Source organism: Desmodus rotundus, chromosome 2 (assembly GCF_022682495.2).
Source record: "Desmodus rotundus isolate HL8 chromosome 2, HLdesRot8A.1, whole genome shotgun sequence".
Classification (NCBI taxonomy): domain Eukaryota; kingdom Metazoa; phylum Chordata; class Mammalia; order Chiroptera; family Phyllostomidae; genus Desmodus; species Desmodus rotundus.
The window spans coordinates 25,409,288-25,428,195 of record NC_071388.1 but is presented as its reverse complement, the minus strand read 5'-3'; the positions used below and the strand labels follow the sequence as shown (position 1 = coordinate 25,428,195).

General features: G+C 33.7%; 1 protein-coding gene across 4 annotated transcripts in view; it reads right to left on the bottom strand.

Annotated features, from left to right (window-relative positions):
• Nucleotides 1-18,908, bottom strand: part of SMC4 (structural maintenance of chromosomes 4) — a 36,044-nt gene that overhangs the window by 7,423 nt on the left and 9,713 nt on the right. For all 4 annotated transcript variants that reach the window (XM_024563195.4, XM_024563189.4, XM_045197418.3 and 1 more), the window contains 12 exons: nt 16,875-17,039; nt 16,510-16,637; nt 15,889-16,029; nt 14,840-14,990; nt 12,926-13,090; nt 10,827-11,060; nt 8,943-9,128; nt 6,756-6,917; nt 4,401-4,626; nt 4,234-4,310; nt 2,938-3,090; nt 1,759-1,885 (listed from right to left, as the gene is read on the bottom strand). In XM_024563195.4, coding sequence (XP_024418963.1) covers nt 1,759-1,885; nt 2,938-3,090; nt 4,234-4,310; nt 4,401-4,626; nt 6,756-6,917; nt 8,943-9,128; nt 10,827-11,060; nt 12,926-13,090; nt 14,840-14,990; nt 15,889-16,029; nt 16,510-16,637; nt 16,875-17,039 — 1,915 coding nt within the window. The remainder of the gene's footprint in view (nt 1-1,758; nt 1,886-2,937; nt 3,091-4,233; nt 4,311-4,400; nt 4,627-6,755; nt 6,918-8,942; nt 9,129-10,826; nt 11,061-12,925; nt 13,091-14,839; nt 14,991-15,888; nt 16,030-16,509; nt 16,638-16,874; nt 17,040-18,908) is intronic.

The following is an 18,908-nucleotide window of genomic DNA, read 5'->3' as shown; positions in this document are numbered from 1 at the left end:
ACAGGCAGTGGCATTAACTTTGATGGTACAGATTACAGTGGGTGTAATGTGCTTCTGTTGTTGGTAAATTGTAGTGTTAAGCTCCACAATTTGAGATTTAACTTTCTAATGGTAGAAGAGGCAGTATAGCTCCTTTGATAGTTCTGCAGAGTAGCTCTGGAAATTTTTCTTGAATGTTCAACTTAGAATTTCTTTCTTTAGCCAGCCTAATGATTCTGTAAACGACCTACTATTCTCTTAAGCACACATGCATGCCAGAGTGGATTCTGTTCTATTTAAATCTTAATCACTATATAAGACCAGAAGGATGAAAGGTGACAAAAAGGTAAAATGCTCAAGCTACCAAGAATATCTATGTCTAGACAGGTAAACAAAAAACTGAGCTAACTTATGGAAAGAGATTCCCATAAAGCTCCTAGTAGGTGCATGGGCATCTGGCACAGGTGGAGATAGGATTTACTGAGAGAAAAGAATTGGCTAAAAAATTAACTATTGCTTCCTTTTTGTCTCTTCTCTATTAGGTAGGTTAGAATTTCAACCTTCCCTAAATCTCATAACTTTAACCATTTCTCTCTTCTTGTTCTACATTATCAGGTAATTCTTTAGCCTGATCTTTCAGCCCATCTACTGAGTTAATTCAGTCAACTGTTTTTTAGTGTTTTTGAGATTACCACTTGGCTCTTCAAAAACAAAACAACCTTTTTTTTTGGGGGGGGGGGGTCTTTGGATCCCTCTTTATTCTCTAAGGATATTAAATATACACATTTAATAGGTCTACATTGCCAATAGTAGTAATTTTTTTTCAGGTCAAAGATGGTTGAAATAATATTAGGCTGCCTATGTGCCTGGCTCACCTGGAGCTGCAGTGGGGGCTGGCACCATGACTTACACTTGGGATGGGTCAGCTATGAGGGGCCAGATCTTTAGAACATTTTCTTCCTCATTTTCAAGTATATACAATGCATTTCTTTTTTAATGTCAATAGTAGCATGTCTATTAGAAGTAGGAGAAAAAAACTGGCATATAATATCTGTAATTTTGAAGTCACTATTCTATACCACGTTGCCCCCCAACCCTGTCCCTTCTCTATTTCTCTGCACATTAGCCAGAGAGATATTTTTTAAGAACTAAGCTGATGTAAAAGAAAATATTTAATCTGCCCTGGCTGGTGTGGCTCAGTGGACTGAGTGCCAGCCTGTGAACCAAAAGGTCACCAGTTCAATTCCCAGTCAGAGCACATGTCTGGGTTGTGGGCCAGGTCCCCAGTTGGGGGTGTGGGAGAGGCAACTGATAGATGTGTCTCTCGTACATCGATGTTTCTCTCCATCTCTTTCTCCCTTCCTTCCCCTCCCTCTAGAAGTAAATAAAAGTCTTAAAGAATTTAATCTTAAAGAAATGCTTGCAGAAATGGGTTTCCAACTGAGCCAAAGTGTACAAAATATGAAAATTAAGAGCATGGGTTCTGGAATCAGACTGGCTTGAGTTCTTCTAACACCATATGCTATGTGGCCTTGGGCAAGTTATATAACCCTTCCATGCCCTGGCTTCCTTATTTGTCAAATATAATTCTCAATTTAATGGCACTTATTTAACCTTAATAGTACTTTATAATCTCTTGAGAATGAAACAACAGAAACCCTAAAACAGAGCAGTGACTCACTATTTTTAGCCTACCAACTGCTATTTTTTAAAACATTTCAAACATTAAAATCCTGTTTTTAATGATCTCAAGAAAAGGGTTTGTATCTGTACACATACCTGTTTTGAAAGCACTAACATTTTCTTCTAGTAATTTCTGCCTTTTTTTGTCAGGGGCTGCAGCAAGTACATTAGCTTCAAGTTCCTTAACTTGGACATTCAAATATTCTTCTTGCTCTGATAAAGGCTATAGAACAGTTTTAACATTTACGGTCAGTATTTTAACCCAGTAACATTTCCTTTAAACATTCTGAACTAAAAAAAAAAAAGGCATTTAAAATCTTTGACCAATATGAAAACAGAAAACACGAACAATTTATGTAAAAAGTGAAAATGGCCAACAAACATAAAATGACAGGAAAACTCATTACAAAGGGAAGTTAAAATGTCATTTTCAGTATATTACAGTAGCAAATTTACAATATACTGAAGAGTAACTAGTGTTTTAAGACTTGGACAAATAATTATTTGTATATGCTGTTAGTAGCGAATGAATTAGAACCATCTTTTTGAGGTCACTATGGCCTTAAGCAATAAATGCCTTAAACACTGTATGCATACTGACTAGTAATTTTTATTTTAGGGATCTAACTAAGGAAATAATTGAATGAGTATATACCTACCAAGGATATTTTATACATAGCAGTATACATAAAAACATTTATCAAATTATATAAACAAAAAGATCTAATGCAACTGCAAAGTAAAGTTTCATTGGCTTAGAAAACCACAATTTCTTAATTGAAGAATAGTGTAACTCATTAAAATTCCACATGTATACTTAATATGTATATCCATATTTATTACATACATAAACATATATGCAAACTAGGTATTAAAAAGTTCAAGGATATACATAAAAATGGAGGGTGATCATCTTTTGAGTAATTTCTGAAAACTTGTTTTTTGGTTTTGTTTATAAGCATGCATTGCTATTTTATGATTATGAAAACATTCCACTTTGAAAAAAATGAAAAAAAAAAAGGGGTCATATAGTTGTTAAGGAAGAGACATTTCTATGGAGTACTAATGGAAACCAGGAATAGCTGTGGGTAGAGTAACACTGTGACAGCATTTATCCATTAATAGTCAGGGAAGCAAAATCATCCAGAGGTAGCCGTATACCTGGAGATCCATCCCCCTCCTCCCTTATATTAAAATTGTACACAAACAGCAAAATGCTTCTGCCAAATCACTACTGAATTCCAGTAGTTTCAGCTAATATTGACAAAAGAGTACCTGGATGCTTGCCGTAAACTTTTCTAGTGTATTCCTCATTTCTCGTTGACTATGCTTTAACTTAACTACTGCTTCTTCCAGTTGTACTTTCTGTTCCTGGATTTTTACTGCTTTTTGAGAGTCTCTCTGCAATTGTGATTCCATTTTATTTACCTACAAAGAAGAGTATCAGTAAAGTAAGTTTTTTACAGGAGCATTTCAGATTAACAGCAAAGTCAGTTGAAGGTACCCTATGCAGACATTTAAGTGGAAGGATATAAACTATTTAAAAATTTGGGGGGAAAAAATGAAAATGAAGAAACGAAGGCACAACGAGAAAAAGCCAGGACATCCATGTGTATGCATGTGTGTGTTTTAAAAGATTTTATTTATTTTTAGAGAGAGTATAAGGGAGGGAGAAAGAGAGGGAGAGAAACACCAATGTGTGGTTGCCTCTTGAGTACGCCCCCACCCAGGGACCTGGCCCACAACCCAGGCATGTGCCCTGACCGGGAATTGAACTGGCAACCCTTGGTTCACAGGCCCACACTCAACCCACTTAACTACACCAGCCAGGGCCATGTATACATTTTTAAGGATAAAACAAAGTAGATATAATGTTCTGAGGGTGGTAAGAGAACACAGTTTTCCCCATTTTGACATTCGCATATACTTGTAGGCATATATAAAATATTTTGAAATAGAATTTGAAAACATGATAAGAAGTCTCTACTATAGTTACACCTTAAGGAATTACTTTGAAATAGAAAAAACTAATTATGTAATGCAGTATTAATTATGTGTGGGGGAAAAGTTAAATGTCAAACACTAAGTGAATGGGTAAATAAATTATGAAATAGTCATATGATCCAAATGTAATAGAAAAAATATGTTAAGCATATATTTTCTAATTAACGTTTTGAGAACTTTAAAGAGTTTTACATAAAACCACACATCTTATATAGTAGTCTTTTAAAAAAAATTTATTTATTTTTAGAGAGAGGGTAAGGGAAAGAGAGAGGGAGAGAAACATCAAATGTGTGGTTGCCTCTTGTGCACCCCCTACTGGGGACCTGGCCGGCAACCCAGGCACATGTCCTGACTGGGAATAGAACCAGTGACCCTTTACTTTGCAGGCCCACTCAATCCACTGAGCTATAGCAGCTGGTGCCTTATATATTAGTGCCTCATTTATAGAAATCTGTTAAAGTGTGAGTAAAGTATACTTAAAATGGCTGAATTTTATAGTATGTGTTATATATCAATAAAGCTATTCTTTTTTTTTAAAAGCACAACTATAATTTTAAATATGCCAACCTCTTCTTCAGAGATTTCAACAACTGAAGAACCCATTCTTCCTTTCATTACTTTGCTTCCACCACCAGTCATTGTACCTGGAAAAAAGAGAAGTCAGACTTTAGATGTCTCCTGAAATAAGATTAAATAAAGATAAGACTCAATATCAGGAATAAAATAGTTATTACCTGACTGTTCTATGATTTGTCCCTGTAACGTCACCACTCTCCATCTTCTATCTTTTTGATATGCAACTCTTGTGGCTTGATCTAAGTTGTCAGCTACTAAGGTATCTCGTAAAGCAAAGTAAAAAGCTTGGCGAATTTCCTCATCTTTTACTTTTACTAAATCAAATAACCGAGGAGTATGTTCAGGAGTTTGAATTTTGGTCATTTTCTTTGCCCATACTGCCATCTAAAAATTAAATAAATAAATATATACATATAAAAATAATATATCATTTTAAGGTCCTAAGTAATATACATGTAATATATGCAAGATTCTAAGTATCTGCATAATTGAGTACAGTAGTTCCCCCTTATCTACAGGGGATATGGTCTAAGACCACCAGTGGATGCCTAAAACTGGATAGTACTGAACCCTGTATGTACGATGTTTTTTCCTATACATACAGACCTCTGATAAAGTTTAATTTATAAATTAGGCATAGTAGGAGACTAACAACTAATGAAAGAGAATGATTCTAATTCACTCTAATACAAGTTATGTAAATGTCATTTCTCTGATAATCTGGCTACTAAGTGAGTGACAGGAGAGTAGCAATATAACTGGAGGCAAAGGGATGACCTATGCCTATGTCGGGGAAGACAGTGCAAAATTTCATCACACTACTCAAAATAGTGTAAAATTTAATAAAACTTATGAACTGTTTATTTCTGGAATTTTCCATTTAATATTTTCAGACTGTTACTTCACTTCACTTATTTTAAAAAAGAAGTTATTATAAAACTATCCCTATTCAAAAAGGACATGATCTTACATATATAAAATTCTAAAGAACCGCCCACAAAACTATTAAAATTGATAATGAATTTAGCAAATTTATAGGATACAAGATGATATACATAAATTATTTGTATTACTATACACTAGTATTAAAAAACCCCGCAAAACTTATGAATAAGTTTAAAAAGAAACATAAGACCTGTTTACTGAAGGCTATGAAACATTATTGTATGAAATTGTACCTTAATAAACAGAAGACATTCCAGGTGCATGGATTATAAGATTTAACATTATTAAGATGCCAATACTATCCAAACTGATCTACAGTTCATTGCAACCTGTTATCAAATTCAAGTCATTTATCAAGGTTTGTAAGTTATATTAAAATAAATTGGACTTATCAAAACAAAAAAAATGTGCTTCAGAGGACACCATCGAGAAAGTTAAAATATTTGCAAATGATATATTTGATCAGACTTGTATGCAGACAGATAAAGAACTCTTACAACTCAATAATAAAGACAAATAAACCAATTAACAAATAGGCAAAGGATCTGAATAGATATTTCTCCAAAGAAGATAACCAATGGCCAATAAACACACAGAAAGACATTCATCATTAGTCATCAGGAGATGCAAATCAAGCACAATGAGATACTACTCTACACTCACGAACGTGACTCTATCAGGTGTTGGTGAGGACATACAAAAATTAGAATCCTCATACATTGTTGGTAGGAAATGGTACAGCCACTGTGAAAAAGTTTGGTAGCTCCTCAAAAAGTTGAACAGTTCACATTTGGCCCAGTAATTTCATTCCTAGGTATCAACCCAAGAGAATTAAAAACATATTTGCACAAAAACCTGCACTCGAATTTTCATAGCTACATTATCCATAATAGCCAAACATAGAAACAACACAAATACCTAAATGATGAATAAAGAAAATGTGGTATATCCATACAATGGAATATCATTCAGCAATAAAAAGAAATGAAGTACTGATGCATAATACAATACAATATGGATAAACTTTGCAAATCTGCTCAGTTAAAGAAGCCATACACAAAAGATTCCTTATTGTATGATTCAATTGATATGAATTGTCCAGAATAGATAAACCTATGGTAAGAGACAAGCTTTGAGGTTGCTTGGGGGAAGCAGTGAGTGCTAATGTGAATGAGGTTTCTCTTGGGGATGATGAAAAAAATCGGGAATTGCAGAGGTACAATTAAACCACCTTGTGAATACACGAAAACTCCCTGAACTGTGTATGTTAAAATGGTGAATTTTATGGGACGTGACTTATATCTCAATAAGATTTTTTTTTAAAGCAGTTATTGATAATGGAAATTAGAAATGCAAACTATCAGTCAACTCTGACAATGGAATGTATAATCCTTTAGAGGAGGCATTACAAGATGTTTATTTCACAATCATTTAACCCCAGAGCTTAACATAATCCTCAAAACCTATCAGGTGTTCCCTAAATAACCATGAAGAAAAAGCTAGGGGGAAAAAAACCCCAAACACTTGGCACTTAATGAAATTATATGTAGCTTTTAATGAATACCTACCTTATCCAAACCTATAAAGGTCGCAACTCCAATATTTTGTCTTTTAAGGAAGTTTACACATTCCTGGGCTGTATCAATAGAATCAACAACAATGTAGTCTAATGCACGACAACAGGATGAAATAGCCACATCGTATTTTTCATCAATTGCTCCTAAGTCACCCTAATATAAAAGGAGGGGGACAAAATCAATGTACAATCAGCAAGAAATTAGGCACAGGATCACCTCATAATTATTCATACAGATTTTGCAAATTACTCTTAACTAAAAAACTATACTTACACATGGTTTTAAAAATACAAAAAGGGTACACAATGAAAATGTAGGTGTTCCTGTCACTCAACTAGAGTTTTTAATCTACCTTTTAAAAGGTTATGAATATGCAGTTTTAAATTGTTAATGAAAGCACAAAATAACTGTTTTCAATGCACAAAAATTAAAATGTGAAAATTTGAAACGTAAAAATATGAAAATAACTTATAAAATTATAAAACTGAATTATTCAAAGCCAGTCTAAGAGTATGAGAGTCCTAATGAAATACATTTGTCTCCTTATCAATCTATTAATAAATTAGCTGTAAAGAAGCACTCACTGACTAGCTTTATTTTTCTTTGAGAGCAAATGAATGAGGGGGGACCCCCCAAAAGCACCTGAGTTTATAAAAAATTGTATATTTATTCTCTCATATTTAAACTTCAGTCACCCTCAAAGTACTCTCCATTTGATGGAATATGCCTATCAAGATGTTTGAACTCATCTATTTTGATGCCTTTTACAACTTTTTTAAAAAAAGATTTTATTTATTTACTTCTTGGAGAGGGTAGGGGAGGGAGAAAAACATCAATGTGTGAGAGATACATTGATTGGGATTTGAACCTGCAATCTTTTGGTTCACAGGCTGGTTGCTCAACCCACTGAGCCACACCAGCCAGGGCTATTTCGATGCCTCTTAGTGTTCTGTTTTTTGTTTCACCTCTTACACATTGGCAAAACATTTCTCTTTGAGGACTTGCTAGGGATGAGATTGGGTGAATATGGAGGGTGGGTCAGGGATGTCATGATGTTTTTTGTGTGGACAGATGCGCTTGTAAATTGCCCATCATGAAACAGGCAAAGGAGTTGCGTCTTCAAAAAAAGTCACTGAAACTGTGGATTGAGCACGAATTGCAAACCAAAGGGTCTCCAGTTCAATTTCTAGTCAGGGCACATGCCTGGGTTGCAGGCCAGGTCCCCAGTGCGGGGCACGAGAGGCAACCACACATTGATGTTTCTCTCCCTCTTTCTCCCTCCTTTCCTTTCTCTCTAAAAATAAATAAAATCTTTAAAAATGAAAATTCACTGAAGCTGAACGCAACCTCTCATAGCAAGGTCAGCTGGACGCTGACACACATGGGTTTCCAGAACTCTCACCTAGCAGGGGAAGCCTGTACTACAAGGGGCCTGACTACCAGAAGATAATTCTGTTTTTTGGGGGGGTCCTCCCTCACAGGATTAAATTGTGTATCTTTGAGAAAATTAGGTGGAAGTCACTTAACATTTAGACATGAATCAACTATGCTAGGTAATTTTCATTTGTCCTTGTGAATCACTTTCTTCTGCTCCGTTCTCTGGAATGCCGACTCAGGGACTGCATCAATTAAATGGGGTTGAAATACACATTTTCCCCATTTCCTCCTGGCCATCCTCTAGCCATAGCTTCAGCTTCCTTCCCTCTTTGGTCTCAGGAGCAGGAATGGTCTCCACTACTGCTAGCCCTGGGTTTCTGAATATCCCTTGCTGATGTCCCTACACTCTAGCCACATCATTCGGTACAATGGTATAAAACCCAGAATGTAATTTGTCAAATTCTTTTTTTACAAAAAGAATAGAGTAGCTTTGTTAAGTTTATCACTATTAAAGTTTGTTTTTTATCTTGGAATTAAAATGATTACAATTATCCAAACTAAAAAACAATAAAAAACCCTATTTTTAATATGACAGAATCCATATTACAAAGAATTTTACCATGCTTGAGTAGAAGAGCAAAATGTTTAAAAATGAATGTCCTTTCAAACAAAACAAAAAATGAATGTTATTTTATTTCAGTGACACTCAATACACAGTTTCTTTAAGTCAAGGTAAGAAAATTATTTACAATGTTTTACTTCAGAAAAATGTACAGTCATGTCCAAATAAATCTACTTTACCAATCTTCCATATATTCCTGGAATCCTGCCAGCTTTTTTTTCTCGAATTATTGCATCAAGAACTTTCCCCCTACTTTGATTCATTGCTAAGGAACTCTTTGCCTCTTCAACTTTTTGGAAAAGATCACGAACCAAACTTTTGCAATTTATTTCTTCTTGTGTAAGTTTCTGAAGTTCCTTTTCTTTCTGAAAGTGAAAAGTAAAAAAAAAAAAAGAATCTCATAATTTTATGCCCAATCACAGCAGTGTCAGTTTTGACACCTGAAAAAAAGGAAAAGACAGGCCAACAATAAACACTAAGCAACCATTTGGTTTTGAAAAAATGTGGATGGATTTTCTGTTTTAATAAGGGAATAAATTATTTGGGTCAATAACAAAGAGCATATATGCAGTATGGTTCTAGGAGCAATACACTGATACTGATAGAGCAAGTAGAGCTAGGGCTGTGGAAATCCAGTTTGGAATCAGTTATGTAAAAGTGTGTCCTAATTCTTAAATTCTGCACTAATAAAGAAACAGACTCTGGTACAGGACCCTAGATGTGAGTGACCAGGCAGGACTATGGTTACGCTATGCTTTGCTTTCTAAATAATAAAGAAAATTTATTATATATTGTATTTAATTAAATAAAGAAAAAAAAACCATCAAAAAAGCATAGCTCTGAAATGAAGGGGCATGTGACGGGCGAACAGTACTATCGCTATACAAACATGTCAGGCTGCCAAAGGGAGAGGAACCACATACGCACACACACAAAAATTCAAATTCTCAGTTGCTTAATTTCCAACTTAGATCAGCCATTTTTTGTGACATTGTTGAGCCTCATCTCCTGGCTTTAAACTATCAGCTCTAATAGCAGTCACACTGGTATAAAGAAAAAGCTCAAGTTATAGCTACAATTTATCCAAAAATAAAGTGAATTACTAGGGAGGAGATAGAAGTGGTCACTGGATACAAGTTTACATTTAAATTTTACATGGTCAAGAAATTCCCCAATGACCAAAGAGTATACATTCACTAACGTGGAAAAACAAAAACCAAAACTATTATTTCTCTTCAGAATGCATGTTTCTATTTCCACCTCACCTAAAGATGCTTTGGGGATTCAAGTTATGAGATTACTTAGATATATAAGTCACTCAAGACAAGAGGGGCACCGACTGGCTAAAACTAGGTATCTTCATTAGTTCAAAACAGTTTGTAGTTCCAACAGAGAAACCACATCCATAAATTCAAAAACAGAATACGTTAAGATAGCTGGCTGGCATGTTCATCCACAAATATTATTTATGGTTTTCATTTATTTGTGCATAACGTGTCTATACTTAGAGAAACATAAACTTTCTTTTGTTTCGATTATTTCCATGGGAAACAATGGTGCTGGTAGCAGTGTTATTTGCTGTTTGACACCAGTTTCTTGACAGTCTCAGTTCACATCAGTCGGAATACTGAAATTTCAACTCCATTCTTTTGGGGAAGATTAATGCTAATGGAAAAAAAAATCTGTACAGATATTCCTTGACTTAGGATGGTATTACATACCGAAAACCCCATTGTAAGGTGAAAATACCATTAAATCAAAAATGCATTTAATACACTTAACCTACCAAACATCATAGCCTAGCCTACTTAAATGTGCTCAAAACATTTACGTTGGCCTACAGTTCAGCAAAACCATCTAACACAAAGCCTATTTTGTTATAAAGTGTTGAGTATCTCATGTAATTTATCACACGTATTGCTTTCACACCATTGTAAAATTAAAAAATCTTAAGTTGCGGACCATATGTATACCAGTCACTTCGAATGTTGAGATTAAAAAAATATATACAAAACTTGGGTTGACAAACAATGTTCAGATGAAATACAGAAGCAGAAATTTACCTCCTTTAATTCATGTTCAGTGTGAGGGAGTTTTGCCTCTATATCTGCGATTGCAGCTTTTCTTTCTTTCAGGGTCTCAGAAGCTGCAATTAGAGCTTCCTTGGCCTTACTTAACCGAGACACCGCAGTATTATGCCCGCTGAGATAGATATCAAGTTCTGATTGGGCTACATCCATCTTTGAACGTGCTTCATTTACCAATTTGCTGAAACCCATGAGTTCTTTCTCTTGACTCTGTTAAAACATAAGACTCCATTAATTCTGAAATACTATGTTTTCAAACCTAAACTGAAATAGAAGCCATGTATTTTGAATTCAACTTAAGAAGAGATCTTACAAATGGAATGGACTAGTAGATTTTTGCCTAGTTGCCAGTGTTCACTATATACAGTCTTTTCCCAACTGATTTCACAAGAGCTCAATGAAGTATATATTAATATGCTCATTTCAGAAATTATAACAAAATAATAGTTAACAGCACAAAAATTTAGGTCTAAACTCCCTATGGTCTTTGCATACTACATTACCTGAAATGCTAAGTACTTTAAGGCCTACTCAGCAGAAAGTTTCAACACTAGTCATGTACTTGATGAGCAGAAATTTTGGCCCACTGTAATGGACTGTGAAGAAAGAATAACATAAGAAAGGCCCTTATAAAAGTGTGACCCCTTCATTTCACACATTAAGGAATAGGCCTAGAAATATCAGGTTCTGTCCAAAGTCATCATACAATCAGTTTAAATGTTTGATGGTGAAAATCATGAACATTAACACACACATACAATTCACTATATTCTAGACACTATTATGAAGTGTTTGTATGTGTTAATTCCTTAACATAATAATGCCATGAGCTAGATACCACCATTATGTTCATTTGAGGAAAGTCAGATCAGTTTGAGTAACTTGCTCAAATGCATTCACTCTTAAGTGCCAAAGCATCTGTTTTTAGCTATTACTTCATGCTGAGGAAGGAAGACACCTAGACGTCAGTCCTGTTTTTGTTTTTGGCTTTTTACTAACAAAGAGTACAAAGGCAAATAGAAATACTCAATATACATTAGATAAGCAAATGTGACAATCTATATCCACAAAGTATTCCATTATGAAAGCTGTTTTATCCATTGTCACTTTACCATATGGATGTCCCACTTATAAAATTTTGTAGTGTGACATTAGAACACGTCCATATTCCACAATAGAATCTATTACGTCTATAATTAAATAAAACTTTTTAGAAGTTCTGTAATTAACATACAGAGGTTGTACAGAAGTTAATTTAACTCAATTACCGTTATCTATTAAAATATCGATTTAACATGTTCAGTGTTCTCAAAAAGGCTGTGGTGAATATAAACAAAGACACGTGAAATTTGTGCTTATAATACTCTTGTTAGGTAGATAAATCATACCAGTGGGACAACTGCAAACTTATTACATTAATCATGTGCTAAAGTAATATAATAGCTAACGTTTCTTAATTTCAAGGCATTTATATGTGTGTGTGTATATATATATATATATATATATATACACATATACATATATATTTTATTTTCACAAAGATTCATAAGATGAGCATTATTTCCTCACTGTTTTGAAGAATATGACTTGGAGACATAATCTGCACCAGATCAGAAATAATAAGTTACTGATCTAGGATTTGAACCAAGAACTGACACAACAGCTGTAGTTTTAAACTATTACATAAAAGCTTATAAAAGCAAAGAAAGGAGATGCCAACTTGTGGTTAGTGTGGTCCCAGGTTTTTACAGGTGGTAACCAATTCAGTTACCAAGAAAATAAGACGGAAAAGAAAATTTGATGATGACATTAACAGGCTCAACAAAGAATGGCATATAAAACAAAACACTTGACATGGTACATTTTCTGCAGCATCAGAAATTCTCATTCAGCTTTTTTTTTTTTTTTTTTTAATGGGAAAGCAGGAATGAAAAAGAGTGTGGGCTATTTTTAGGAATGTTAGATATTAAAGTCCAACCTTTTTCTTCTAAAAGGTCAGTTTTTACTAGCACTACAAAAACATTCGAGTTTTAAAAAGCCACCAAAATAAACATCAAGTGATAAAAAAATCTTACTTCTTTTTCTTTCTGAAGTCCTTGTGTTTCCTGTTTAAGGCTATCCATAACTTCTTTCAACTTTTCTTCTTCTTTCTCTTTTTCCTTCTCAAGGGCATTCTTTCTAGCTGTTGTCTCGGTTATGATATTCTCACTCTTGGCAGGTATATTTTCAAATTCTTCTACCTAAGATTATAAAACAAAGTTGTAGGAGCCCATGCCTTTAGGCTGTCTAGCACTACCAACATCTGACTTAAAAAGTGTTTCTTGGGGTCTTCCCGGTCTTTGTGGTTTTCTTTGTAATTAGATTTGAATTAGTTGGTTTCAGCACTTTTGTTTTTTGTCTCTTTGATAGAATTTATTTGCAAAGGGATATCAGCAACTACAATACCTTCTCAACCATTTATTGAAATTTCTATATTGTCTGTCTAGTGGTAAAGGTAATTCTATGAATTCTTGATTACTTATGAAGAAAATTCTCCCTGCCTAGACATTAGGTCTTTCTTCCTTCTGTTCCAATTTCAGGTGATAATTACCCTTTCACTTATTAAAATGTTCTATGAGATTTCTTAAACTATCTGTCATGGTATATTACAGCTTATCATGAACTACCTTTGCAACCCCCACCTTCCCTCAAATCCTAAGGTCTTTCACAACTTTACCCTTCCAGAGTCACCATGTAGGACTAATATTTTATTCCATTACTACTTTCTGGTAATAACTACTTACTTACATTTATTTACTCTTAGGCAGAGGGGAAGGGAGGGAGAAAGAAAGGAAGAGAAATATTAATGTGTGGTCACTTTTCATATGGTCCCCACCAGGGACCTGGCCTACAATCCAGGCATATGCCCTGATCTGGGAATTGAACAGGTGACCCTTCTGTTTACAAGCCGGCGCTTAATCCACTGAGCCACACCAGGCAGGACTACTTACTCACATTTGATGCCTAAAGGCCAGTCCCTCTGTAACAGTTAAATTTGGCTAGCTGTCCAATTCAGGGGTTACTCTCAAATTTATATGGTATATTTTGTTTATTCTGATTATCTAGTATTAGAGAAGGTCAACATTTTCCTACACAGTATTCCTCAAACACTGATTCATGTAAGATTTGTTACTGTACCAAGCAGAAAAGTATTTTGTGAACAAATGCATTTAGAAAACGCTTATGAGGTAAAGCAAAGCTTATTTATAATTACTGTGAAGTTACATGGTAAAAAGCTGTTTGGGGGAAGGGCGTTTGTTTAGGTGTCATATCTATTAGAATCTGATAGAGCTTTGAACATAGTTTGAAAGACCCCAAATTAATTTATTACAGTCTGGCCCCTAGCAAGTTAGGCATTCTGGTTCAAAGTTCGCCTTTGGTAAAACCTTGTTGTATATTACCAGATTCCTCTTCCTCCTTTTTAAGGGGGAGAGCAATTTAATCTTTGTAGGTGGGTAATAATTTTGAGTCCATAACATATAACTAAAAAATTTTAAATTTTTCTTTTAAAAAAGTTTATTTTTAGTATTTTTCATTACCATTTATCTATCCCCCTTATACCCCTCTCCCATGCACTCCACAATCACCACGCTGTTGTCTGTGCCCATGAGTTCTTTCACTTTTTTGCTCGATCCCTCCACCCACAACGGCCTCCTTGACTACCCTAGAGGGGGGAAATTATTTTATCACCAAAACAGAATTGCTGATCTGGTAAATGTTCCCCAACAACATATATCATAGAAACATAAGCTCTTAAACTCAAAATCAATGAATGTTAAGATTTCTCCTTGGGGAAAATAATCAGGTTACAATGGAAATCTTAAAACACTTAACATTTATATTTCCAATGCATTCTCTTAGGTAATAGGGAGCAAGCGTATCTATGAAAAATCATGAAAACTAGATCTGATGTGCAGACGTTAAATTTTAAGGATTTTCTTTAAACCTACCTTTTCTTTATCTTTTTGAAGTTGTTTCTCCAGTTTTTTGGCCTTACTTGAAGCATGTTTTAATTTTTCCCTAACTTGAACATCTTCCAAATCTAGCTGTGTAAATTTTTCCTTGTTCTCCTCAATATATTTTGTAATTTTATTCAGTTTCCTAACAAAACAAAAAAATTATCGGTCACTATTTTTGATATTCAGATATTTGAAGGTATATATCTTGCCTTGGACATTTCCTTTGTAAGTGTCCTACTTCTTGTAAGGTAGGATACTAAAATAACCTATTTTCAAGTTGACCCTACCTTACCCTCATATTTGAGGAAGCCATTAAGTGACTATGAAAGTTATTTTGTCATTCTAAGCTGGATGATAATAAATACTACATTTTCCAGGAACTATGATGTCTACAAAAATTTTAGGTATAAAAAATTTTTATCAGCCACATCACTGTGTGGCCACCCCTTCTGCATCCCCTACTGGGCATCTAGCCTGCAACCCAGGAAGGTACCCAGACTGGGAATTGAGCCAGCAACCCTTTCACTCAGGCCAGCACTCAATCCACTGAGCCACGAAGCCAGGGCAAAAAGAATTTTTTTATCTTAAGAGTAAAACTTATTTTAAAGAAAAATCAAGTAAGTAAGAGATATTGGTTTCATTAAATGCTAGTACAGAAAAAAGTCATAAGCAAAATTAAAAAAAATCTAATATAAACCCAATTCTACCTCCAGTAGGTTTGTGAACTCTATTCTCAAAGACAGCCTGTCAGGTTACATGCTTATTTTTGCTGTGATGTTTTGTATTATGGAGTTCTGCCACAAGGGGGTAGTATCCTCCATTATTTTAAGATCACCGAGCACTTGAATCTGTAAAAATGACGTTCAGGATGCAGGGCAATTACATTTTTTGTTTTTGTCTGCAAAAGGAGACCATTTTATATGCTGGTAAATGTATTATACTTATGTGCTGCCAGTAAGTTTATATATAGACACGCACACATACAGGTAATAAAATTAACTGAATTTAAATACTTCCAGTATTTTCCAAAAAATTATTACTTCTCTACATCTTTTACAGCTTTATTCTTAGCTTTCATTTCGTTTGATAGTATACTGCTCTTCTCATTAATTTCTTTGGTATCTTCATTAATTTTTTCCTTTTGAGTTTCCATTTCAGCAACTCGTTTCTGCAGATCATGACTAGAGGGAGGAAAAAAAGAAATTGGAGATCCTAAAATGCCATTTCTAAAATTATGTAACTATTTTAGTAAAACCAGCTGTTTCTAAAAGATTCTTTTTTTTAAGTCATTTTACAACTACCTGGGGCTATTGAGGGATATGTGTGGGAGAAGAAAGAGACAACAAAGCCAGGGTCAAGACTAGAATTAAGGACAAAATAGGTTCCATATAAACAAAGTTAGATCTGTCACATGAATTAAAAAGTATAGATAAAGTTATTAAGCATAATAATAAATATGTGTGAACCCATATTAAGTAGCCTTAAAGTAGGCTACTTAAAAGTAAACTTCAATACTATGGTAAACAACGCTAACTTAATGAATTCATCACATAAAATTTTTAGTATTTTTTTTTTACTTCCGTCTCTATATCTCTAATACAGGAAAAGAGAAGGGGATTTGGTTTAATGTCAGAAATATAAAAATTAATTAAGGTACTTACATGTAATATTGACAAACATGATTCTTTTTTCTAAATATTTCATTTTCCAAGGTAAGAAATTCAATTGCTAAGTTTTTCTCTCCTTCTAAGGCATCTTTTTCCTTTTCCACCATCTTAACTCTGTTTAACTACAAAAATTAAGTGTGTAGATTGTTAAAATACATTTCAAATGTACAATCTGAATTTAAAATATGCTAACATTAAAAACATAAACTATGGTTAATAAAAATATAAAATTCAAAAAAAATCTAAAGTACTAAATATTTCCCAATAATTATTATCTATTATAACTTGAATATTTACTTCAGTAAAATCTGTTAATAAATGAAACATTCTGATTTCCAACAAGTCTACAAAAGATTCACCTTCTCTCCTCTGTGTTCATTTAATATTTCAACTCTCCGACACAAAACTTTAATAGGTTCATTTAGCCGTCCACAACCAATTATATCTTCTAAATATTCAAGCATACCCTCATCTTGTTCAGTCTGGCCTTTTGGTTTCATCATAGCAATTTGTTCAACTTCACCCTTTAAAAAAAGTCACATTTTACATTCATTTTACATGTTTAGCTACATCAACCTTACACTGAGAATTAGGAACAATGAACAAATCCAACAGTAATAAACAAATAAATGTTGTAAATCAGTAGTTTAGAGATTTAATAAGATACAAATAAAAAATGTTCTCTTCACTGATATTTTTCTTATGTTTCAATTTTACATAAGAAATGTATATTTACATTCTTACATAAACTCATATATTATAATATACACCCACATATACACAGAATTAAAATAAAGGAAGATTCCCCATCTACAATATTAATTAAATATAAATAAAACTATTAACTTTTCTACTGCAAGATTCAGCAAGATTATTCATATAATGGAAAACTCAGTTATTATGGCAACATTATCAGCTGTTAATAACATAATTAGAGCTCCTGTTTTAAAACCAAGAATTTTCAAAAAGACCCTTCCTGATTACGGCACGGTAGGAATCGTATTTCTAGGTGGCTAGTATTATTAAACTTTCTCTATACACATGGTATTATGTATGAGTTGCTCAACAAGTGTTGGGCTTCATAAGGATGTCTCAAACCTAATGTTCTAACTTTCTAAAAACAAGACCATTAACTGGAAAAGGAAACTACCTATTTCTCATGGAAAGAGAAGAAATCCAAGTGACTGAAAACTAAAGGTCCTGATACATGACATTGAAAAACTTTTGTTTGCAATCATTAATATAAAACTGAACTGTAATTAATCTTAGATTAACATTATGTTTTAGTATTTTTTGCCATTTATTTACAAAGAGAAAAGAGGAAAAAAACCCATAATCAGTAACCTTCAAGACTGACTTCCAGGCAACCATTTGTTTGATGGTGGAGAGAATTTTGTGTAAATATGCTCAGGCAAAATGCTGCTACTTTACTTCACAGAAGTAGCCTGCTTGAACTCTATACTATTACAAACAGAAGAAAAGGGACAGGCAAGAAGGAAAAAACAGAAAAACTTTTATTTCAAAAAACCAGCAAGGATGAAAAAAAATTTAAAAATTTACACATTAAAAAGAACATACAACTCTCTACTTACATATTTAAAATATTTCTTTATGAACAAACCCCAAATATTTGGGGAAAACTTGGCTCATGATAAAGCATCATGATTACCAAAAGCTTCAACATAATTATGAAAAATAAAATTAAAAATAAAACCTCATTTTTTTGAAAATATTTTTTATTAAAACCTCATTTTTAATCTACTCATTGAAATCAGGCGTAATTTTTAATATTTATATATCATCATCCGTTTCTACTCTGGCAACACAGTAGTAACTGATCATAAAATACAAAGTGAAATGTTATCCAAAAAACCTGTTAAATTTTCTATAATCTTCAGTATGCATAAATTAGTGTTTTCTACAAAAATTAGCATTTAAACTAAAATATGTAGATATTTTATTCTGCTTTCAATGATCAGTTCTTTCTAAATATTTGCAGTGATAGTTTTAAGTTTTAGACAAGATTTAAGCCTGGAAAAATACCCAAAGCTTTGGATTACAACAGGGTGAATTCTAGCCATTGAAGAAGCGAAGTCCTATTCAAAATTTTTATCTAGATAGGGCTTACCAAAAGTGACATTTTATGGGGAGCTATGCCGGGCATCTTAGTATGTTTAATAGCATCTCCCCTCTCCCAGCTATAATAACCTAAACTGTTTCAATGCAAAACTACCCTCAGCTGAGAACCACAGATCTCTGTTTTAAGTCTTTTAGGTGATCCAAGTAACAAATATAATAGCTGACACCTGATATTAAAACTATGCCAACAGAACTTAAAAATGAGTGAAATGGACATATCATTTAAATACAGTATACATTTTTCAGATAACCAA